The 23,680-nt window shown below is 54.9% G+C and overlaps 1 protein-coding gene across 2 annotated transcripts in view; it reads left to right on the forward strand.

Moving 5' to 3' along the window:
• Window positions 1-23,680, forward strand: part of KCNQ4 (potassium voltage-gated channel subfamily Q member 4) — a 49,072-nt gene that overhangs the window by 13,185 nt on the left and 12,207 nt on the right. The window contains exons 2-9 of one of the 2 annotated variants that reach the window (XM_063104679.1): window positions 16,168-16,258; window positions 16,946-17,072; window positions 17,284-17,459; window positions 18,124-18,249; window positions 18,637-18,747; window positions 18,925-19,020; window positions 20,248-20,336; window positions 22,004-22,165. In XM_063104679.1, coding sequence (XP_062960749.1) covers window positions 16,168-16,258; window positions 16,946-17,072; window positions 17,284-17,459; window positions 18,124-18,249; window positions 18,637-18,747; window positions 18,925-19,020; window positions 20,248-20,336; window positions 22,004-22,165 — 978 coding nt within the window. The remainder of the gene's footprint in view (window positions 1-16,167; window positions 16,259-16,945; window positions 17,073-17,283; window positions 17,460-18,123; window positions 18,250-18,636; window positions 18,748-18,924; window positions 19,021-20,247; window positions 20,337-22,003; window positions 22,166-23,680) is intronic. The other variant, XM_063104680.1, reaches the window with a different exon arrangement.

Consider the following 23,680-nt stretch of genomic DNA (forward strand, 5'->3'; position numbering starts at 1 on the left):
CTGGCTGGAGCTCAGCTCACACCAACCTCTGTGCCCCTGTGCTCAGGCCTGGCTGAAGCTGCTGCCCCGTGGGGAAGGGGACCCTCCTGCATCAAGGGTTTTTTTCCGTTGGCCTGGCTGGCTGGGAAGAGGAGCTGGCTGTAGCGTGACCAAGAGGGCACCTGCCAGCCCCTCCTATAGTAGGGTCAGGCCATCTAATACCCTTCACATGACAGGCACGGGGTGGGCTGGGGAGAGGGATTTGCACTCTCCTAATCCGAGGACTGCAGCCCTCCCTCTGTCTTGGCCAGGGCCGTGGGAGAGGTTTGTCCCTGCCTGGTGCCCAGTGGCCCCAGCACAGATCCCTGGCGCACACCCAGCTCCTCTGCTTGGGGCCTTCCCCTGCCCTGCTCATGCTTCCCACCCCCCACTATTTGAGCAGAGTTGGGACTTATGGGGCAAATGCTGGGGCACTTGGGGCTGGTGCAGGTGCAGTGCTATGCAGCATTTGGGGCTGAAGGGTGGGGGCGATGTCAGGAAGGTTTAGGACACATGTGGGGGTAGAATTGGGAGAGGATCGGTTGGGGTACAGAGTTGGAGTGTTTGGGGCTAATTCTGGGCCACCCCTTCCTGGAGAAGTTTGGCTACAAGTCAGGGAGGCAAATGTGTGGGCCATGCCCCCCCTCGCAGGGCAGTAAACACGGCCGTCACCCGGGAGACGGGCCCAAACATCCCGGCCCCCCACGGTTATTTATACCAGGACTCCCTTTCCTTCTCTGGCCTGGTCTGGCCTCTCAATCCACTCCTGAGCTGGACAACCTGTGTTGAGGATCCAGCTTTGTCAAGGTAGAGGCCCCAGCAGCAGGCCTGCTCACACCCCACTGGGGTCCGGGCACTTCCTACCTCCCCATGGCCTGTCCCACTGGAGGCCCCGTGTCTTGTTGATCAGAGATGTGTTCCCAGGCTTGGGGTAGCTCATGGAGGCCAAGGCCTGGGAGGGAGGCAGGAGACCTGGGCCTGTGCCCTGGCTTTGCTCTAACCTGCTGCATGAGTGTGGCCAATGGCAGCCCCGTAACCTCAGTTTCCCCCTGTCCAGTAGGTGGTGGGTCTAAATTAGAGCTTTTCAAGCTGTTTTAAGCAGTAGACCTGGTTCTTTAAGTGAAACTTGACACAGAAGCCCAGTATATAAAATAGATCAAAGCAGGACGGCTCTGGGTGGAGTCAGGGTGGGGACCCAGAATTGTGCCCCCTCAGGCTACATGGCCTGGCATACCGACCTGGAGCCTGCACATGGCCCTCCTTGTTCTAGAATGCATTCCAGGTAACCTGGAATTCCTTGACCGAGTACTTATGTCTACTTCCAGGGCTGTAGGCCTCTTCCCTTGTTCACCCCCCCAAGGGCTGTAAGAGCCACCGGTATGTGGTGTAAGAGCACCCCTAGGCCCAAGGGCAGCTGTTGGCAGGAGTGTAAGCTGGAGCTTGGAAGGGCAGGCTGAGGCGTCGCCGGCAGTGTGCCCCAGACCCCTCCTTGTGGTGAGGGTGGACCTAGTGTGGGAAGAGAATGGGGGCACACCAGGGCTGAGGGCCGGCGGGTAGCTGGGACTGGCTCTCCCCTCCCTGCCAGATTCCAGCATGGGGCTCTGAAGACTCCAAGAATTTAAATTCAAACCTGGCCTTCCAGATCGCTATGAAGGCATGTGTGTATGGAAGGATAAAACATCTTTTATTTAACAGCTTGTTAACTTGATTTAAACCTTTAAATATTTAGACTTATAGTATGTAGGTCTCCATGTGTACTCGTTCCCCAACCCTGCCAGGGTTAGGGGTGGGCTTACATATGTCCTCCCTTCATCCACCCACCTCCACAGAAACCCCAGGACAGCCTTACCCAGAACCCTCAGGCATCACAGGACAGTGTGGAGGTCCTGGCTCACTGAAGCTCAAGGCTCTGGTGACCTGGGTCTTCCTGTTCATTGCCCAGATGGTGAGTGAGCATTGATGTGGGCCAGCCTGGTGGATGTGGAGGAGGCAGACTGGCCTGCTCTAGAGAGATAGTTCTCAATGAGGGGGTGGTGGCAGTGGGGTAGACAGAGGTAGGGACAGCCTTAGCACAGAGACTCTGTCACAGAACAGAGTGACAAGAGGGCCCTGAGGGTGCCCAGAGAGGTCTTGGAATACTAAGCAGGGGTTGGAGGATCACATCTCCCCAAAGCAGGCCAGGGATTCTTGGGGTAGAAGGGGGACATCCCGAGGAGAGGAAGGAACACAAAAGTCATGTGGACATGTGCCGGGTATGGGGAAGTAGAATGTGGCTGCTGCTTCGGATGTGTGTACAGCCTCAAATGCTGGGCCGAGCTTGGGTTTTAGGTTGTAAACAGTACAAAGCCACGTAGGATTGTAAGTGAGGGAGGGGCTAAGGAGGGGGCACTCAGACTGCAAGGTAAGTGGGCTGCAGGTGGGCATGGGGGGCTGGAATCGTGGTGGTCAGTGAAGAGGCTGGCTGGAGGGAGGGGGAATGGGGCTGAGTCCAGGGCTGGCCAGGAGTGGGAAGTAGAGGGCTAGGATGAAAGAGGTGGTCTTAAACCTGTCTTCTGGGACCACGTCTCCTATCGCTTCCTCCATCGTTCAGTCTCAGTTCTAGTCTCCTTCTCCTGCCATTCCACCACCCTGGGTCTCCAGGCTGGGGAGAGGTGCACCTCACCCTATCACCGCCCCCTCCCCAAGTTTACTACTTTACACAGATGGCAGGTGGGAGGCCGCAGTTGAATAAGAGGCTTTCCACAGCTGACTGGACCCATCATTCATTCATTTATTCATTCAGTCACTCAAAAAATATATTTACTGAGAAGCTACAAAGCACCGAGTCCTGTACTAGGTGTTGGAGAGAGAGTAGTGAACAGGATAAATCCCTGCATTCATGGAGCTTACATCATGTGGGTGAGAGGACCGGAAGCTGTACCTGTCCCTGGTGTCCACCCTCTTGCTCTCAACATCTGTGCTGTGTCCCTGGGTGCCTGGGAACAGCGACTCTGCCCGTTGCCCACTCATTTGTTCCAGCTGCCCTTGTGTTAGCACCCACCTCTCTGGACACTGAGAGAGGGGTGGGGGTCCAATGCCCAGGGACCACCCCTCTTGTGGAAGAGCCTGGGTCTAGGGGGGCTCACGCTCTGGTTCTTTCCACTCACGTCTGACTTTGAGCCCCTTCCAAGGAACTTCTTGGCTTCGGTTTCTTTGTCTGTCAAGTAGGGCTTTGGGGAGGTCCTGAGGAGGTGAGAGGAGGGAAAGACCCATGATTCCCCATTGGTGGACTCCTCTGGCTGTGATGGGAGGTGGAGGGAGGCCAAGGACTCAATATTTGCATATTACCAACACAAGATGATTATAGTTGCTACCTCTTGTGTCCACTGTGGGCCAGCCTCATGCACCTTCTCAATTTATTCCTCACAAGGAGCTCTTTCCTCCCTATTTTCCGGGTGAGGAAACTGAGTCTCAATAAGGCGAAATGACTTGCCCAGGTCACACGTGAAGCTACCTGGCTCCGGGAGCGCTTAAGGACGGTGCTATGAAGGTGCTGCCTGGCACCTGCCCCTCCTGGGCACTCAGCCTCGAAAGCGGAAACCCAGCCTTCGCGCCCCACCCCCCCGTCCCCTCGGGGGCTGGCACCACCCCGAGCCTGGGCACTGGGTCCTGCGACCCTGGCCAGGGCGGTACCAGGGGCCGGATCCAGACCAGGACTCGACTCAGGGGCCTTGGCACCTCTGGGTCCTGGGGCGTTCAGTCCCTGTACCCGGCGTTGGTGGGTGAGCGAGCCCGGGGCGGTCGGGATGTCGCGTCCTCCCTCTCCGCCCCCGGTCTCGGGGACGCGGCGGCACTTCACACTTTCCGCTTGGCCCGCTGCTCGCCTTTCAGGCCGCCGCGTTTTCAATTGTTAATTTGGAAACGGAAAAAGAAGCCGGCAGGGCGGGGGAGGCCGCGGGGAGGTAACCCGAGCCGCAGCACCGCCCCCGCCCCCGCCCCTCCCGCGCTCGAGCCTGGAGTCGGCGAAGCCCCGCCCCGCCGTGCCCCGCCCCTTCCAGTGTGCCTCTCCCACGCCGAGACGCCCCCGCACTCCCCGCAGAGGTCACGGAGCGCGGGGACATAGAGCCTCAGCCCAAGAGGGAGGGGCCCCTGCGGGGGGGGGGGACAGAGGGCGGTGCCGGGGGAGGAGTCCCCCAGGATCCCCACCAGGAACCCTTCCCTCTCCCCAGCAGCACCGCCTGGTGTCAGCCTCCTGTGTCCCGAGAAGAACCCAAGCCCTTCTGCAACCCCTCCACGCGGGGACCAACCAGGGCAGACTTCGGCCTCCCGACTGCGGGACCCGAGATCATGGGCCCCTTAGACGGATGAAGAAACTGAGTCCCAGGGAGACAGAGTTCACTTGCTCAAATTTGTTCTTTGAACTGTTATACATATGGGGTCTGCCTTTCTCAGAAAAGGAGTGGTATAAGGACCAGAAATGAAATTTGTCCCCTTCTCCTGATTTTTAGCACTGTTTCTGTGGCTAAAGAGTTATTGGAAGTTCTGCTTTGGTCTACTCTGACTCCTCCTTGATAACATTATTCGATTGTGGGAGTTTAGAGCATGGCCTGTATCACCAAGGTCAAGGGTTCAGTTCCCTGTACCGCCAGCCGCTGAAAGGGAGAGAGAGAGAGAGAAAGAGAGAATATCAATTGTGGGGGAGTTTGGGAGGTAGAAGCAGGTCCCTCTAGACTTTCCATGCAAAAGAAATGTAAAAGACCCTTTTTTTGGAACTCCAGAACTTTGAAGTCCCTGAGGACTTCAGGCTTCAGGAACTGTCCTGGGTCTCACTTCACAGTTGGGAAGCTGAAATCACCAGTTCCAGATGGATTAGCGAAAAATAGGACCCTCAGAGACACTCACCCAACACCTTCCTTCTGCTGAGGAGTAAACCTAAACTCAGACACAGTTTCCAACTCTTCAGCTGACTGGTGGCAGAGTCAGGATAGAGAACCCCTGGACCCAGGTGTCCATGTCCCTATGCTTCCCCCTCTGCTGCACCCACCACCCCTCTTGACACGTCTCTCAGAGCCACCACACAGTCTCCTGCCTTTTAGAGGACTCTGGATCACGCTGGAACTGCAGGCTAGGCAGCCAGCTGTTCCCTTTACAGGCTGAGGAAGCCAAGTGGGGCGGCCTATGGGTGTCCTCCCAGCTTCCAGCTTAAGACCCTTGCATCTTAGCAATGGAATAGGCCCAGAGAAGCTGAATTTCTGGCCCAAGGTCACACAGCAAGCCTTTTCCAGCTCACAGGGCCCACTGGATTCAGACTGGCTGGTCCTGGATTTGGGATTCCCACCAGGAGCAAGGCTATCAGTGCGGCTGTAACCAATTGCTCCAGAAGGGGCCTGTGAATTTGCATTCTGCTTTGCTTATTAGTAGCAAAGGCATTGAAAACCCATCACCCATCATGCCCCTAAACCTCCCACTGGGTGGGTTCCTCAATGGCTGAGTCTGCAGAACTCCCAGGCTGGGTTCAGTCCTGGCACCCATGTTCCCCAGGGGGCCCTGCCCTCCCCAAAGCTCCTGTTCCACCCTGTCAGCTCTTCTTGGTGCTCTCTCTGCTGTGAGGGTACTGAGAACTAAGTGGCAGGGACTAAGCTCTTTCCCCTGTTTTGTAATCTTCTCCCTCCCCCTCCCCTGCTTTGCACAGGTTCTGCTGATTCAGAGGACAGAAGCTTCCTTAGAGGTGACCCTGACCCCTGCCACGCCAAGTACCGGGGAAACTTGGCTCTCCTTGAATCCAGTGCCGTCTTATCACATATGGCAGGAAGGGCAGGGGCAGGTCCCATCCTGGCTGTAGAATAGAGGGAATTTTTGCGGTGGGAGTGAGGGGCAGGTGCCTGGGTCCTTCTACAGAAAGAGGAGAAATCAAAAGAACATTACCTTAGGAATGGGGAAATCTGGGTGGTCTGCTCTGTCTCTGATCTACTGTATGATCACAGGTACCAGGCCCATCCTTGGGACTCAGTTTCCCCGTCTATAAATGAGAGGATTGGTTGATCTCTAAGGGGTGTTTCAGTGCCAAAATATAGCCAGTATCAGATCACATCTTGCCACCTCCACTTCCCCTTGTACAATTTACTGTCTCTCTTGCTAGGATTATACCATTAGCTTCCCAACTCGCAGTGGGCAAACGTCATTGCTCTGTCCTCCCTATGCTCCCCCCACCATAGTCTGTTCTCCACTCAACAGCCCGTGTGACCTTTTGTAAACATAAGTCAGATCATACTACTCCCCATTGCACTCGGAGTAAAGGCCAAGAGCCCCACAACAGCCAGTAGGTGGTCTGCTCCACCTCTACTGTCTCTCTGCCCCACCTCCTCTCACTGTCTTGCTTGCTCGCTCTGCCCTGGGACTGCTCCTTTCCTGGTGGTTCTGGAACACACCAGGCACCCTTCTGGCTCAGGTGTTTTTCACTTGCTTTTCCTTGCTCAGAACCCTCTTCTTCCAGATGCTGACATGGCTCCCTCCCTCCATCTTTACTCAGATGTCACCTTCTCAAAGCTGCTTCCCTTGACCACCCTCTATAAAACAGTCCCCCACTCCCATACCAGTGTTCTTTGTCCCTTTTCCACTTAATTTTTCTCCATCATCATCTGATAATTTAAACCTTTACTTGTTTATTATTAGCCATACCCGCCCCCACCCTGAGAATATAATCTCCATGAAGGCAGGGATGTTGTCTTTGTGCCTGGCCCCTGGTGAGTGCTCAGTAAACAGCTACTGAACGAATGAGCAGGTGAGTGAGTGAGTGAGTGCTCTGTGGCTCTGGGCTGTGTGGTTCCCAGGAGTTGCTGCCCACCCTGGCTCCCTCATTATCCCCCCTGCTGCAGAGAGGGTTGAGGTGTGGAGCCCTGAGGGGCCAGCAGGCACACAGCAGGGGGGCTACCTCTGTCAGGACGCTTTTACCCAGCACCCATTCTGCTCATGCACGGGGCATCCAGGGTGAGAAGGACAGGCCCTCTACCCTCAAACAGCTCTCGGTCTGTAGGAGGCAGGTACTCAGAGCTTTTCACACATTGAGGTAACGCCACTGCGGAGGTGAGCGGAGGGATGGGGATGGGATTAGCCACCTTTAGAGGCCTAAAAAAAAAAAAGATGGGGATGGGGGATTAGGGGAACATGAGGTAGGAGCTCCCACCTAACCCAGCCAGGTTGGAAAAGGGACAGACACAGAATGAGTAAAGGTGGGGAGGGAAAAAAGGCCCTGTTTGTCATTGTGGCAGAACAGAGCTGTGATAATGGAGTATCAAATGCCAGGTTGGGCACCAGGTGGTGAAGAGTGAGGTTGCCGGGTGGGTAGGGCCTTCCTTGCAACCACGCTAAGGAATTTGGGCCTCAGCCCACAAGTTGGTGGATTTCACACTTTTTAAAAAAGCAGCAAAGCTCTTTGTTCAAATGAAATCTTATGCCAAGCACAGCGTGTCAAACTGAGCCACCCGAATCCACCCAGAGCTGCTCAGTGGAACCAAGGAAAGGTTTCCACAACCCTTATTTAAGTTTCTCAAATGCTGGCTGCCTTCACTCTACTTTAGTTCCCCTGCATTTCGATGGTCTCCGCACTGCCTGGCCAGCCTCCAGCAATGGATGGCCCCTGCTTCCTGCTTGTTGTGCCCTTGGCCCGTGTTGACATGTCGCTCAGCGCACTTACCTAGTGCAGTGGGCGGTGTGGCTGGCAGGGCAGAAGGAAGTGGAGAGAACAAGTCAGAGGATTGGGGAGAGGATGAGTCTATCACTTACTAAATGCCTTGTCCAGAAGACACCACCTTCCATATCCTACAGGGACAGACCATTCTAACTAGCTCAAGAAAAATTGGCACATGGAGGTGGAGGACACCTGTGGTAAGGAAAGAAGTATTCTGTAGAGGCTTCCTGGCAGGAAGCATATCTGGGAATGGGGAATTGGGGATGAGATTCTGGGCCAGTGCTGTCTCATGGCCACTTCTCTCTGCACCTCTGCCAACTTTCCTCTCTGGTTCTTGGTTCCATTCTGGAGAAAGACAATCCCATTGGCTCAGCCAGCCTGTGGGTAGACCCTTCTTGGGTCAGTCTTCAGCTCTAGATGAACCAGCGACAGTCAGGAGAGGGGTGTGGAGTGGCCGCAGTGCTGCCACACAGCGTGATACTGTCTGCGCACTGCAAAGGGGTTCAGCCGGGAGGGCTTGAGTGGCACCGAGATCCGCCTGTGCTCAGGGGTGGGTCAGCCGGGAGAAGGGGATGTCTGTTTCTAATAGGTCCGTTGAGAGGGGACAAGATTTTGTAATTTGTCAGGCTGGAGGGAATGCCTTTTTCTAATAGGTCCTCCAAGAGGGGCATTTTTTTAATGGTTCATACTATGTGCTGGTGGCTGTTGTCCCTCCAGGGACATGCTCTGAGAAACTAAAACTGAGCTGAGGGCCAACTCTCTTCTTCGCACCCCACTGTAGGAGAGTCACAGGCTGAAGGGACTTCAGCCATCATTGAGTCATCCCCCAACTTCATGTTGCAGACAGGGAAACTGAGGCTCCATCAAGACTGTGTTTCTAGCTCTGAGAACCAGCACAGGCCTCTGGCTCTGAGAAGCGGCGGTGGCGGCAGCCCTGGTGTGGGGCCCTGGGTCACGTGCTCTTGCTCCCTTTGCCATATTTAGAATCGCTGGATCAGGGGAAACTTCTCCTCCCAGCCCCTGAGGATTCTTGGAAAGAGCCTCGCTCTGAGGCTTGGCTTACTGCCCCTCTGCCGTGTCCCCTGCAAGAGAAAATAAGCATGCTCTCTCCCTAGAGAAGCCTGGGGCTCTCTAGGCCACACTGCACCCCTTTGTCAGGAAGAGCCTGATGGCCTAGCTGAAGGCCCTTCTTCAGTGTTAGCTCTGCTTTGGAATTTAAGAAGCCTCCTTTTGCTGGAAGGTGGTGGGGGTCAAGGCCTCTGCCCTCCCAGAACTTTGGCTGAGGGAAGACAGAGCTGTGCCTTTGGGGAACTGGTCTGGGGGACAAGGAAGGAGTCACACACTCCCCAGGCCAGATGCAGAAATCAGGGAGCCAGCTGGTGGCCAGGCAGGCCTCAGACATTGTCAGGGCTGTCTGGGAGGAGGGACACTGGAAACAGGGAGGGAAGGAAGGAGTCCAGCAGGAAGCAAGGGGCAGGGCCTGGATCTATACTTACTTTGACCTTGGGGAGGCTGTTTCCTCACTGAATAATCAAGACTTTAAAAAATCCCCCCCAAACAAAAAACTAAACAAAACCAAAAAAATGCATGTGTTGAGTACCTGTGACGGTCTAGGTCTTTACACTCATTCTCACTGTTGGGGATAATGGTCCTGTGTTCCCATGGGACCCCTCTCTACAGCCTGGTCAGCTCCCTCTCCCAGACTCTGCACCAGCTGTTTCAAACCTTTTCCACCCCACCGGGGGCCCCCCACCCCACCCTGCCCCCCACCTCTTAGGGATGGGCCTTGCCTCCTCTGCACAGAGGTGCCAGAAGCCCCAGGTGGGTGGGAGCTCTCTCGGCCCCCTCCCCTCCCCAACCTGTCTCCCACCTGCATCTCTCCTCCTCCCCCTCACCTGCCTGCCTGTTCTGTGGGAGCTGGAGGGGTCCTTCCTGCTCAGCACCAGCCCTTCCCTGCTGGATCCAGCCTCCCAGCTTCCCTGGGGATTTCTTTCCATTGATCACTCCTGCTCTCTCCCCCGCATCTTCAACTTCTCTTCTCCTGGCTCCTTCCATTCTGGCTCGCTCATCTTTAAAAAAAATAAAAAAGACTCTCTGTACCCGTATCTTTCACCAGCTACCGATCTCTGCCTCTCCTCTTTGCAGTCAAACGTCTTTAAATAGTTGTCTCTACTTCCTCACCGCCCCTGTCCTTTCTCACTCCATCTGGGCCTGCTCTGCTCCTCCCCTCCCGTTGCCCTTGCCAAGGGACCCAGCAACCAACATGTCCCCAAATCCAATGTCATTTTTCAGGCCTTATCTCACTTGACCTCTTGGCAGCATTTGACACTGTGGTCCACTCCCTCCTTGAAACACTGTGTTCGCTTGGCCTCTGTGCCGCTTCTCTCTTTGGTTTCCCTCCCACCTCTCTGGCCGCTCTTCCCCAGTCTGGGTGGAGAGCCTCTCCTCTGTCTGCACTGCTGGGGCTCCATTGGGTCCTCCTCTAAATTTGCCACATGCTCTCTAGACTGGCTCGGCTGTTCCCATGACCTCGGTCACTTCCTCTACCCCATGTCCCCCAAATCTGCATTTCTGGCCCAGTTCTCTTTCTTTATACCTGCTGAGTGTTCCACAGCCTTTGTGCTCTCAGTATGTCCAAAATCAAACTCATCACCCACACTTGCTCCTCTGCCAGGGGCTCCCATCTGCCATGAGTTCACCCACGGTACCTTCATCTGTCCAGCACCCAAACCAGAAATACAGGACTCATTCTCCTCATTGTGTCCCTTTCCAGTGAATCGCCAAGTCCTGTTTCTCTCTATTTCCTGCTGCCACGGACCCAATCCAGGCCACCATCATCACTCATCTGAATTATTGTGGAGACTTCTACTTGGTTTTCCTGATCAGTTTCACCTGCTCTAATGCATGCTCCACATTGCCCCTGAGGGGTGGTCCTGAAACACAAATCAGACTATGTCATTCCTTCTCTTAAAACTCTTCAGTGGCTGCCTGTGCCTTTAGGATAGCATTCGCAATGCCCAAGGGTACTGCTCAGGACCTGACCCTCTCTGGTTTCTCCACTGCCTCCTTTGCTTTAGGTCCCCACCATCCAGAACTACTGGCTGCCTGGGCATCTCTGTTGCACGCACATTCTGCTTCCTCTGCCTGAGGCACCCCCACCCCTACCTAGTCACCTCCTCCAAGAAGTCTTCACTGATCTCTCCCCCTAATCCCCTATGTACACTGTCATCCCCTTGTCCATCATGTCACCCCTGTGTTATAATTGTTAATTTCTTGGGACCTGGATTATTCATTTCTGGCTTCATAATAAACCTGGCTGAGTGTAGATGATAAGTAATGTTTCTGAAGTGAATGTGGGTCAGAGAGGTTAGGTGACAACTTCTTTTCTGCTGTGAGATTCCCCCATTATATCCCCATCACACCAGCCTCCAGCATTGGGCCTTCCAGGGACATCCCCAGAGAATATGGAACTGAGCTGATGGCCGGTCCTCTCCCTTCCACCCCACCACAGGAGAGTCACAAGGTTGATGGGAGACCTTAATCGTCATTGAGTTGTCTCCCACCATTGTGTTGCAGACAGGAAAATTGAGGCCCAGAGAGGTAGTATGGCCTGGTGGTCCAGGTGGTCTTGGGTTTATCTCCTGACCTTATGACTTTGGACAAATTAATACCTTCTTTTCTTTTTTTCCCCCCTCTTTAAATAACAACTTTATTGAGATATAATTCACAGACCGTAAAATCCCACCTCTTAAAGCGTATAATTCAGTGGTTTTTATTATATTCGGAGCTGTGCAGCCATCATAGTGTACCCCTCTGAGCCTCCATTTCCTTATCTGTAAGCCTTGGGTGATTATGTACTGCTCCCTGGGGTTGTTGTGAGAAGTGATTAAGAACATGCATGTAGAAGCCTTGGCACAGCACCTGGCCCATAGGAAATCCTCAGCCAGCAGGAGCAGTTATGGTTCTTACTTAGGGTCACACAGCGAATCTGGGGTGAAGCCAATGTTGGCATGAGACCCACCTCCCCAGCAGGGCTTTCCCCTTCCCTTTGCCCTGTGGCTGCTTCTGGTAGTGATTTGAGGAGGTGTAGATGGGAAAAAGGCAATGACTGCAAGTGTTTAAGAAGCCCTGAGCTGGCTAATACATGTAATTGAGCCAGCCATAACCACTCCCATCAGCTAAGCCAGTGATTCTCAAAGTACAGTCCCCAGAACAGCAGCATTCGCATCACCAGGGGACTGTGTAGAAATGCACATTCTCAGGCTCCACCTTATACTTACTGAATCAGACACTCTAGGAGTAGAGTATTTTAACAAGCTCTCCAGATGATTCTGACACCCACTATAGTTTGAGAACCATGTGTCTAAGCGAACCATTGACCTTTTCATCCCTAATCTTCTTGCTGCCCTCCTAAATGAGTGGGATAGTCACTTAATGGTAATGGGATGAAGGGAGGATATGGAAAGGAAAGGTTATGACAAGCTTTATGATAAGCCCCAGCCAGGAAGAGCCAGCCAGGCAGCACCCACCCATCCCAGCCCTGCTTCCTGGGCTAGGTAAGGGAGAACATGGGCCCCAAATTGCAGCAGACACGATGAGCAAAGATGATCCAGAAAGTGGCTGCCTGTCTGGCCTCTGCTGAGGAGATTATAGAGGGCCCAGGCCAGCAAGCTCCTATGTACCATTGTTACTTGTATAGATGCAGAAACTGAGGCCCCAGAGGGCGCCAGAGACGATCCTTAGACAGTCCTTATTTGTTGTTTGAATGAAGCCACACACTGGTTCTGGCACACACAACCAGACTCCAGCTCAGGGCCTCCTTCACTCTGTCTCCTCTTCCCTAAACGCCAGACATTGCTCTCCCTTCTGCTGTCCCAAGAGTTTTTGTGTGGGGACCCCTCAGCAAGGCCAAGGCAGCTGGAGGTGGGGGCAACCTGAGCTGGGGCTCTTACCCCAGCTCTGTCACTGATTCACTGTGTGATCTTGAGCAAGGCAGTCCTTCCTGGGGCCCCATTTCCTCATCTGGAAGATGGGGTAATTACTCAGGTACCTGGAACACACGATGTTCTCTATCAGACCAAGTATATCCCTTCAAAGGTTTTGAGCATCTAGGGTAAAGGAACTCCCAGCTAGTGGATTAAAGCTGGGGAGGTGAAGTTTAGGGGATTTTTAAATAGCAGGTGTCAAATGGAGTTGGTCAGAGGTGTGCCTTCTTAGGAAAGATGCTGTGGAACCTGACAGTCTGGGATGGATGTGTATAGAGCTTTGGGAGCCTCCTCAGTTTGGGGCACAAATGAGGGGCTTTGGTTTGGTGACATGTTTTGATGTTCGTTTAATGTGAATTCCTGCCATCCATTTAGTCAGTCTTTAACAGAGCTATAAAATCAATCAATCAAACAATCAGGGTTAGGGGAGAATGAGTGGGGATGAAGCTATTATTTTAGAGAGGGATTGGCTGGAGAAGGCCTCTCCAAGGAGGTGACATTTGAACAGAGTCCTGGATGAGTAAGGGAGCAATATGCAGAGGAAACAGCAAAGCAAGTGCAAAGCCTGGAGGTGGAAATATGCTGGGTGTGTTCCAGGAATGGCAAACAGGCCAGAATGGCTGGAGCATAGTGAGTGAGGGTCAGGAGTAGAGAAGATCAAGTTCAAGGGCTTGCGGGGTGGTATCCAGATCTCCCAGGGCCTTGCTGGACATGCTGAAGAGTTTGGCTTTCGCTCTCCAAGGGTGATGGAAAGTTGGTGGAGAGTTTTATGGAGAGGGATGGTTTCTGGCTGCTTTGAAGAGAGTGGGTCACATTTAAGGCAAGCATGGAAGCAGGGAGATTGGTTAGGGGCCAGAGGATGGTGGCTTGGTCACAACAGTGAGACATGATTTGTCCAGGGATATATCCTGAAGGTGGGGCCAACAGAATTTGCTAGAGAACAGGATGTGGAGGGTGAGGGGGAAAAGAAGAATCAGGGATAATTCAGATATTTGGCCTGAGTCCCTGGGTAAACAGTGATGCCATTACTGAGATGGGTAGACTAGAGGGGAGGAAGATTTGAGGGTGAATTGAGTTTGTCTTTGAACATGTTCAGCTTGCGAGGCCACCAGACATCCAAGAAGAGATGGTGAGTAGCAGCTGGACATCTGAGCTGACTCCCAGGAGAGGCTGCCTCGCCCTCACGCCTGCTAAATGGCAAAGGCGATGGTAGTGAGGGGGTGGGGACAAGATGAAAAGTTTTTTTTTTTTTTTTTTCTGGTTTGTATTTTTAAGGAAATTTAAATTTGCATTTTAAAACTTATATCAGTTTGTTATTAACCAAGTAACACATGTTTATTCTAAAAAAATGTTAGGAAATACAGACAAGCAAAAAGCAAAACAAAAGCGAAATCACTTAATATTGCCAACCGGAGATAAGCCTGCTGACTCTTGGTACATATAGAAAAAAACCTCTATATTTTGAAAATTGGAATCACATTGTCCTCAAGGTTTTATAATCTGCTTTTTCACTTAACCTATTATGAAGTGGACTTTATAGGTGTGTAATTATTGACATGACAAGGAAAGTGTCGAGGACAAAAATTCTTGAAATACCCAGTAGGAAGCCCCCAGCGTAGCTCACTGCTATGTCAGATCGGCTGACAAATGGGACTGGAGGATTTCTGTTGAGGGCCAGAGTGAAGGCCATAAAGGTTTGGCTGTAGCCTCTCCCAGAAGACAGGACTGGGCGAGACGACCTCAGGGAGGGCCCTTTCAGTCCCAGACCCTATGCCAGCTGCAGTTCCTATCCGGGGTGGATGTGGCTGCTGCGTTTTCTGCTGGTAATTATTGAACTCCAGGAGCTGGTGCTCTCTGCATCCCATGCCTTGTGTCTTTGCTGACTCAGCCTGTGGCTGGAACTGGCCACAGAGGCCTCCTTCTCACTCCTTCATTCAAAATCCGTTACCAACATCTACCACCTACGTCCTCAAGCCAATGGCATTTGCTGGACACAGCCCCAGATCCTGCCCTCCAAGAAGGTTGGCAGGTGCTGTCCAAGGAGGTGTAAGCGGCCAGGAAAGAGCCTGCCTTTATATGTTTCCCCCATTTTACAGACAAGGAGGCTGGCGTGGAGAAGGTAAGTGGCTTTCCCAGGGCCATACACATAAGCAGGACTGGGTCTCACACCCAGGTAGGTCTCTCTGATCTCAAGCCCATGCCCTTGCCACTATGAAACATGAACACAAATAATGCCATGTGGAAAGTGACCTGAGCCACATTCGGAGAGTCAATCATCGGGAGGGAGGTGTTCTGAAGAGGGAACATTGGGGTGCAGGGATCACAGAGGCTCCATGGAGCAGGCGTTTGTGTTTGTGTAGGGCGAAGGGTGAGCAGAGGCTCACAGGCTCAGATGGTGAGGTGTTTTAGGCAGTATGCAGAGTGTCAGCAACAGTGCAGAGGTGGGAGACTCGGGACATTTGGGGAAGGCTTGTGGGTCAGTCCACAAGGGAATCCCATTCCCTCCAGGACAGGAGCATGTTCTGCACACACCCATACAGAAAAGGAGTGCTTCCTGCAGGCCAGCCTTACTCCCCCTGCTGGCATCTTCAGCCCGTGCCCTCTCCTCCTGCCCTCCCTTACAGACCCACCTACCCTCCCAGGCCACCAGCTCATGCCCTTTGTCCTCTTCCCATTCAGGGGAAGTTTGGAACCCTGGTTCTAACTTCAGCTCTGTCCTGGACATACTGGGTGATCTTGGGTCCTGGACATGCTGGGTGATCTCGGGTCCTCAGTTGCCTTGCATGTGCAATTGGGGATAAGGGTTGGTTCCCTCTGTCTCTGAAAGTTCCTTCTGTTTCTAAACATCTAGTCTGGGGAGTTCATAGCTGGTGACCCAGCTCCATGCTGCCTGACTCCCCTCCCTACACCCTCTTTCCCTGCCTCCTTCCCTCCCTACCTGTCCTACCCAGCTGTCCCACTATTTAAATCCATAAGAGCCCACGAAGGCAGGAGCAATTGTCCCCATTCTGCAGGTGAGGCCATGCTCCTGACACTTTGGAGTGCACAGGGAAGGGGGTCTCCCCTCAGCCACTAACCTTCCCTGAGTCCCTGGCTGACCTCTGGGGCACTTCTCTCAAGACACATTGAAATTGAGCCAAGGGCAGAGGCCACCACTTGCAGGTCGCTGAGCCTGGAGAAACCCTGAGCTAGTCTGTTCCCACTGCCAGCCCAGACGGATCTGCCACTCACAGCAGAGTGGCCACCTCTCTGAGCCACAGCCTGCCCCGAGGGGCAAGTGAGAGGGTTGTGAGATGTCCTGGAGCTTAGGGGTAGCTGCCTTTGGGGCCCAGCTTGGAGCCATAACTCCAGGGAACTCTGATTCTGATTCTGCTTTCCAAAGAATTCTTCCCAAATAATGCTTCCTTCCTCCCCTGACTCTGCAGCCCCCTGCCTGAGGCTCTTTGGCTGTCCAGTCCCTCCAGCAATCTAACCCTCTCCCTCATGCTGCAATTGCAGATTCCTGCTGGTCTTCAGCTGCCTGGTGCTGTCTGTGCTGTCCACTATCCAGGAGCACCAGGAAATTGCCAATGAGTGTCTCCTCATCTTGGTGAGTGCCAGGAGTCCAGGGCTGAGGGAGGCTGTGCGTGGCAGCACCTCTGGGCTGAGGACTGAAGGTAGAGAGAGGCTTCTCATACCGTGGCTCAGAGAGCGGCTTGCTGCACTGTGTTCCCTGAGATGGTGGCTATCTCTGTGGTCATCATCCCCCACTTTATTGCAAGTGTTGGGGACCTCCTGCCTTTATGTGAGGACTTATGATGCGCCCAGAATAGAAAAGGTGAATGTGCTCCACCCATCTCAGGACAAAAACTGCTAACTCCACCCCTGGCGTGGTGGGTTTTATTTTTGTTTTATTTTGCCTAAACAAAACCCACCAAACAGAAGCCCCTAGAAGGGGAATGGCTGACAGACAGCCACCCTTTATGTCACCCAGTCAGTTAGGGGTTCTGGAATGGCTGGGGAGGAGAGGGCAGGATGGGGAGCAGAAAAATCCTGCCCGCTCATGGGGGCAGGAAGGGGAAGACAGACTTGGGCTTTTAGTCTCCTTGGAGGACAGGGAAGGGGCCACCTGCCTTCTGGAATCCTCCTCAAGGCCTTCCAGGTGATAGCACCTCCGGGAGAGGAGTCCAAGGAGGTCCTGGTCCCTGTAACTCAGGGACTCTGGGCTGGGTGGGCATTGTGACCTGGGCCCCATGCTAGAGAGTGGGGACCAGATTTCGGGCCTCTGGTCCCCCAGGAATTCGTGATGATCGTGGTGTTTGGCCTGGAGTACATCATCCGCGTCTGGTCCGCTGGATGCTGCTGTCGCTACCGAGGATGGCAGGGCCGCTTCCGCTTTGCCAGAAAACCCTTCTGTGTCATCGGTAATAAGGCCCCTCCGCGCCTGACCCTTGACCCCAAGCCCCAGGGCTGACACCTCGACACCATCCCTGACCCTGGCTACTGACACAGACTCAGCGAACCCCCCCAATCCCCCCACCCACCACGGCCACAGGAGCCCCCACCCTGGGTGCTGACGTGGGGTGGGTTGGCTCCCCAGCTCTGGCCATGACGTCGCCACGCCCGCCCCTGCAGACTTCATCGTGTTCGTGGCCTCGGTGGCGGTCATCGCCGCGGGCACACAGGGCAACATCTTTGCCACGTCCGCGTTGCGCAGCATGCGCTTCCTGCAGATCCTGCGCATGGTGCGCATGGACCGCCGCGGCGGCACCTGGAAGCTGCTGGGCTCGGTGGTCTACGCGCACAGCAAGGTGAGGCCCAGCAAGGTGAGGCCGGCGGGTCTGGGGCAGGCACCGGAGCTGAGCCGGGGGTGGGGGGCTGGGGGTGGGGGTGGTAGGGGAGACTGGAAGGGGCGGGGCCTGGGGAATAAGGACCAGAACAGGAGGGGGAGGCTAAGGGGGAGGCTAAGGGGCGGGCAAGTGGGGGCCGCAGCTGGGCAGGGGCAGGATCTAGGAGTCAGTACCAGAACAGGAGGTGTGGCCTGAGAGGTAGGTCTTGAGGGTTTCTCACCTGGAAGCTTCTGGGTTTCCAAGGAAGGACTAGTCGCACAGCAAAGTAGAGAGCTGGGGTGGGGCCAGAGGGTGGGGTGGGCAGGGCTAGATGTAGGGCCTGGATCAAAGCCTGAAAGTGGGGCTTGTGGGTTGGGGCAAGGTGGGCCTCGGAGTGGAGGTCCCAGCCTGGAACCTGGAGGGTCAAGGGCAGGCCCGGGCTTGCTGGCGGTTTCATGAAGGCAGTCAGGGTCTCCTTGAAGGGAGGAGCTGAGAAAGAAAAGTGAGCAGAGCCACCGCCAGGCAACTCCGAGAGGTGGGGTACTTTTGTCCCCTTCCTGCCCATTGGCCATTCTGGGAGCCTGCTACCTTTCCCAGGTAGGCACAGCGTTCCTCACTTCCTCACGCTCTCCGCCTGCCCCTGCAGGAGCTGATCACCGCCTGGTACATCGGGTTCCTAGTGCTGATCTTTGCCTCCTTCCTGGTCTATCTGGCCGAGAAGGACGCCAACTCTGACTTCTCCTCCTACGCCGACTCGCTCTGGTGGGGGACGGTGCGTGAGGGTCTGTATAGGGCCACCCTTCTCCCTGGGACCCTCCCCGGGAACTTCCTGAGGTCTGCCCATTGTGACCACTGACTCAGGGTTGAGCAGGCCTGTCCCTATCCTCTTGAGATTGTCCCCAACCTATTCTAGCAGACAACTTGTGCCCACACCTAGCCCCCCATATCACGTCCTTGTGACCTGTCCCCTTTCCCCTGATCAGCACTGGAGGGGGTGGGCTCCATCTGTGCCCCTAATCGGGTCCCGGGACAAGTCCCTATGACCAACCCCCGTAGGTGACCTTCCCTCATGATAAGGCTCCCACCTAACTGTGCCCCAACAAGTTCTCGTGGGTGGTCTCCATGACCAGTCCTGCGGGTAACCCATTTGTATCCCTAGATTACACTGACGACCATCGGCTATGGTGACAAGACGCCGCACACCTGGCTGGGCAGGGTCCTGGCTGCTGGCTTCGCCTTACTGGGCATCTCCTTCTTTGCCCTGCCTGCCGTGAGTTCCCCACTGCTGGGTTGGTGGGGGAGGCTGGGGACGGGACCTGCTCAGCCCCTGTCACAAATTTGCCTGGCAGCCTGGGGCACCTCATAAGAGCAGGGAGGGGGACGCTTTTGCAGCTTCTTGTTGTCCCCACCACCACCACATTTCTCCAACCATGTCCCATCCCCCTAGGGTATCCTAGGCTCTGGCTTCGCCCTGAAGGTCCAGGAGCAGCACCGGCAGAAGCACTTTGAGAAGCGGAGGATGCCAGCGGCCAACCTCATACAGGTACAATATGCTAGGAAGCCCTGTGGAGCAGGGTGGTGTGACTGTAGTGTGTCAACCCTTCATGCTGGCACAGGTGTCCCAGCTTCACAACTATGAAGCTCAGAGAGGGGATGTGACTTTTCTGGGGTCATATGCCAAGTCATGGACAGAGCTAGATGCTGACCAAGATTGTCAGAAACTTTCCCCTGCACCAAACACCCAGTTTAGGGCAAGCCAGAGCTACCCCACTGCTCAACTCCAGCCCCACTCTACATGGCCTGGACACAGGCCCTCCCTGGGGTAGACCCAGTTCTGCCACCATCAGCTGTGCAGCTGTTGGTAAGCCTGCTCCACTCCCAGCACCTTACTTCATTGGTTAACATTCACACAAATGAAGGGAAGGTGTTCAGAACTGGGATTTTAAGAACCTCAACATTTAGTGGCTGGGTGGGCAAAGCTGAGCCAGGCAAGGAAACAGAGAAGGAGCAGCCAGAGGCGTAGGTGGAAAGCCAGGAGCATGTGGTCTCAGTTTCCCTTAGTGTGATAATTGGGTGTTCTGACTTGGTGTGAGCTGAGGCCAGGGCTCTGATTTTTTTGTGACTCTGTGACTAGGCCTTGGCATCTCTCCAGTCAGGAATGTGCAAGAGTCCCTGTACGAAATGGATCAGGAAATACTGGCACAGCCCACCTCTGCCTGCTCCCCAGCATGCTACCCTCTGACCCGCAAACCAAAGCCTGACTCAACCCCTCCTTATCTCTCTTCCCCAGGGTGGAACCCCTCTCCCTTTCCCTGCTATCTCCAGCCACCAGCCCAGCCTTTTCTTCTTAGTATCCCTTGGGGCACAATGGCCACTGTCACCTGGGAGCTGGCCTTCCGAGGGGCATTGTAAGGGCAGGCGGCTGGCACTGTCCATGCTGAGAGACAGCTGGTATTGTGGTGCCCATAATTAATGAAATACTTCTGGCAGCTGCTCCCCAGCCCATGCCAGGGGCCTAGGCAAGCAGGAAGTAAAAATATTCTCATCTTAGGAGGGTGCCTGGCTGGTGAGGTCAGTGGTGGTAGCCCCTTAAGGACAAGACATCCAAAGAAATGGGGGGTGCCCAGGGCCCGGTTCTGCCTTGTCCTGCCTAGTAGCTTCCATGTCTCCTTGCTGGCCCAAGGACTGGGTTTCTTCAGGGAAGAGGGCTGGTAGGAAGCTAAGAGGTATCACCAATGCCCCATTTCCCCATGTCCCTCATACCACCCAGGCTGCATGGCGCCTATACTCCACTGATACAAGCCGATCCTACCTGACAGCCACCTGGTACTACTACGACAGTATTCTCCCATCCTTCAGGTAGGTCCTAATGGGGTGGGGGGGTCTGGCAGTAATGCCCCTGAGGACAAGTGGCTGGGACTAAGCCATGGAGAGTAGGGAGGCAGTGATGACTCCCAAGGGACCATTTTGGGCTGGGTCTGCAGGTCCTGCTTAACTCAGAGCCTGGAGTGTCCTCTCTCCTGTTCTGCTGTGTCCAGGGAAGAGGTGGGCACTGGACATAGGACATTGGTGAAGCCCTGCCCTGCTGGCTGAGCCCCAACCGCTGGGATGTTGGCAGTTCACATGCTCGCCCATAGGTGATGCCACTCAGGACAGTGGCACAGAGAGCTCGTCTCTCCTCAGTCTTGGGTGGGAGACAGTGTTAGTCCTTACCAGCCAGGCATATTGCAGCTGGTGGAGAAAGTGTGGGATGGCAGGCCCAAGTGTGCCAGACTTGGGTGTAAGGGCCCCCCCAGCACCCCCATGCGTGAATATGCACCCACTTTACTGTGCCAGAGTGGGTCTGCCCCACTGGCCCAGGCTGGGCTAAAACTGCACAGAGGTGGCTCCGCACAGGATTATTAATAGCATCACCCAGGTGCGTGTGGCCAGGTGCCCAGCCAGGCCCTCGGGCAGGAACGAAGACCATGGATTCCGGCTCAGTCCTGCGGGCAGGCAGCATTGCGCATGCGGCTGGGCCAGGCTGCTGTGCTCAGCGCTTCTGCAGGGGCCTTTTTTGCCTCATTAGTTCTCCAAGAGCAGCTGTTGCGTGATCCCACTTGCCCCTGCACCTGTTCCCCCGTCCCCATTCCTTCCCAGTCCCAGGGGCTTCCCAGGAGAGGAGGGGCTGGGAAGGGCTCCCAGCATCACACAGGCCCCCCCATCTCCACCTGGCAGAGGCAAGTTCCCACTTCAGAGACAGGGATGGTGGCTAGGTTAGAAGGAGCCTCCTTTTCCAGGAGTAGCCCTAAGGACTCAAGGCCAGGGAGTGGGGCAGGGACTGGTTTGTTAGAAATATGATGTGTCAGGGGGAGGGAAGATTCGGAGTTGGGGGTAGTCTGGGGCCTCTGGCAAGAGGGACAGAGCCTAGTGTGGCAATTCTGGGTCCACTGGGCCTTCTGCTCCCTGGACCTCAGTTTTCTCATCCATACAGTGGGAAGGCAGGCAGGGGAGAGGGGAGATATCCTCCTTGGCTTATGGCAATAGGAAATGGCCCAGAGAATTAGGAAGAAGCTACAGCCCCAAATCCAGTCTCTAAGAACCCAGTGGCAGGAGTGAAGGCCACAGGGGAAGGAAGCTGGGCTAGCCACCATATCAAATCTCCCTCCTCGCCTGTCTCCTAAAATTTAGTCAGATCTGGAGGGTAAGGATTTCAGGGCTGCCGCTGGCCTCTGGCTAGGCACAGCTCCACGTCCCAGCAGTTAGCTTGATGAGCAGAGAGTAAGCTGGATTTGAGTGCCCACTGCCACCTTGTGAGGGTGCCCTTGAGTTGTGCCCAGCCTATACAACCATCCCTGGCATCCCTGCTGATTTCCCAGGAACTGAGTGTAGAAAAGGAGGAAGGCCAGTCTCTCCCCACCCCCACCCCGCCTGTTCTGGCCTGGGGAGTCTGGCAGCACTTCTAGAGGTGCTAGAAGCTCAGTGCCCACTGAGTGAGGGGGTGGTGCCAGGGCCCTGCCTGCCGCTGATGGCGCCCTCTCCTGCAGAGAACTGGCCCTCTTGTTTGAGCATGTGCAACGGGCCCGCAACGGGGGCCTACGGCCCCTGGAGGTGCGGCGGGCGCCAGTCCCTGATGGAACGCCCTCCCGTTACCCGCCCGTTGCCACCTGCCACCGGCCAGGCAGCGCCTCCTTCTGCCCTGGGGAAAGGTAGGGGCCCCCTGGGGCCGCCACCTCCTGTTGCTTCTCCTCTTTCATTCTCTGTCTCATCCTCTCTCAGACCTGCCTCCAGCCACTACGTGGGTATCTGGGCCTGTTCTGGGGACTCAGGCCTCATGATGAGGCCTGGGTGGTTGTCATCGGATGGCCAGACAGGTACTGACTGAGGGCCTCTTGGACAGCCAGGCTGGAATCACCTTCCATCACCTCCTCCATTCATGCTGTTGTTGTCCTTTCTTTCTCTGTTTCCACGTCCCTCTCACTCTTCCACCCCTGCACCCCTCATCCCTCCCGGGAAGCTGGAGAGAGGAGGAGGCCGCTGGCCACAGGTGCTTACGGCTCAGGTAATCGTGGGCATCATTCTGGGGTGTGAGGGCAGGGAACTTCCTCCCCCGGCATGTGGATCTAGAAGGGGCTTGACCCTGATCTCGCGTCAAGAATGAGGTGGCAGCTGGAAAGAGAGCTCTGTGACTAAGACTGCTGTAGGACCTACGGAAACTCAACCAATGACTAATGCTCTTGTCTTGTGTCACCCGCGTCCACAGCTTTGCTAATCCCAGGGGGACCCCTGGGATTGTCTCTTCTTCCTTACTGAGGTACACTTGGCTGTTCCCAGCAGTCTCTTCCCTCTTGACCTAACTCCTGGGGCTTTTGCATCTTGAAAGGAGAACAAAGAAAGAACGATGCTTATGCCCACACAAACGTTCATAAACGGACAAATTTCAGGCACATCTGGATAGGGGAAGCTCATCACCTCGCAGCATGGGAAATGGCTGTCCTTGTAGAGGTTTAGCTTTGAGGTCAAGGGTTCAATCCCCCTCATTCCTCCCCTGCCCTTTACCCATCTCTCTGTTTTGTCTCATCTTCACACATCATCCCTGAACCAGCCAGGTGGACATCTGGGCTTTGAGCCCCAGGCCCAGGACAAGGAATGGGAGAAGAGAGAGCCACTCAGTGATCAGGAGGAGGTATGGTGGGAGCTTGCCTCTGCCACCTGATGCTGTGTGTCCTTGAGAAAGTCATCAAGTCACTCTGAACCTCTGTGTCCTGGCAGAAAATCAGCAATGCACAGGCTGATCAGGGCTGTGGGTTCTCTTAAGTTTCTCGGCTGAAAAGGCCGAGTTTTGGTGCAGAGGATGCAGGGAGCTGCATCCCTTCCCTTTTCTCACTTCTGGGCCAGGGACTGAACAGGAAGTGGGGGAGGGGGGAGCCACTCCAGGCCTGGGGCTGGGGGGATGGGAAGCATGCTGGCCAGGCCAGGCTGGGAGCTCCCTGGATAAGAGAAGTCCATGGTGTGGCCCACCTGGATGCTCTATCACTGTCTGAAGGCCCTTCCTTGTTATCCCCATCCCCACCAGGCCATGGTTTATGGGCAGAAACTCAAAGGTTTTGGCATTCCAGCAGCCCTGACCAGGGCCTGAGCCAGGGCTCTCTGTAGCTTCCAGTTCATTCTGGTCTCACCTTGTCTGCATAGGGAGGCACTAGAAATGGAGGTTAGCCCAGAGC

The sequence above is a fragment of the Cynocephalus volans genome, chromosome 8 (assembly GCF_027409185.1).
Source record: "Cynocephalus volans isolate mCynVol1 chromosome 8, mCynVol1.pri, whole genome shotgun sequence".
Lineage (NCBI taxonomy): Eukaryota > Metazoa > Chordata > Mammalia > Dermoptera > Cynocephalidae > Cynocephalus > Cynocephalus volans.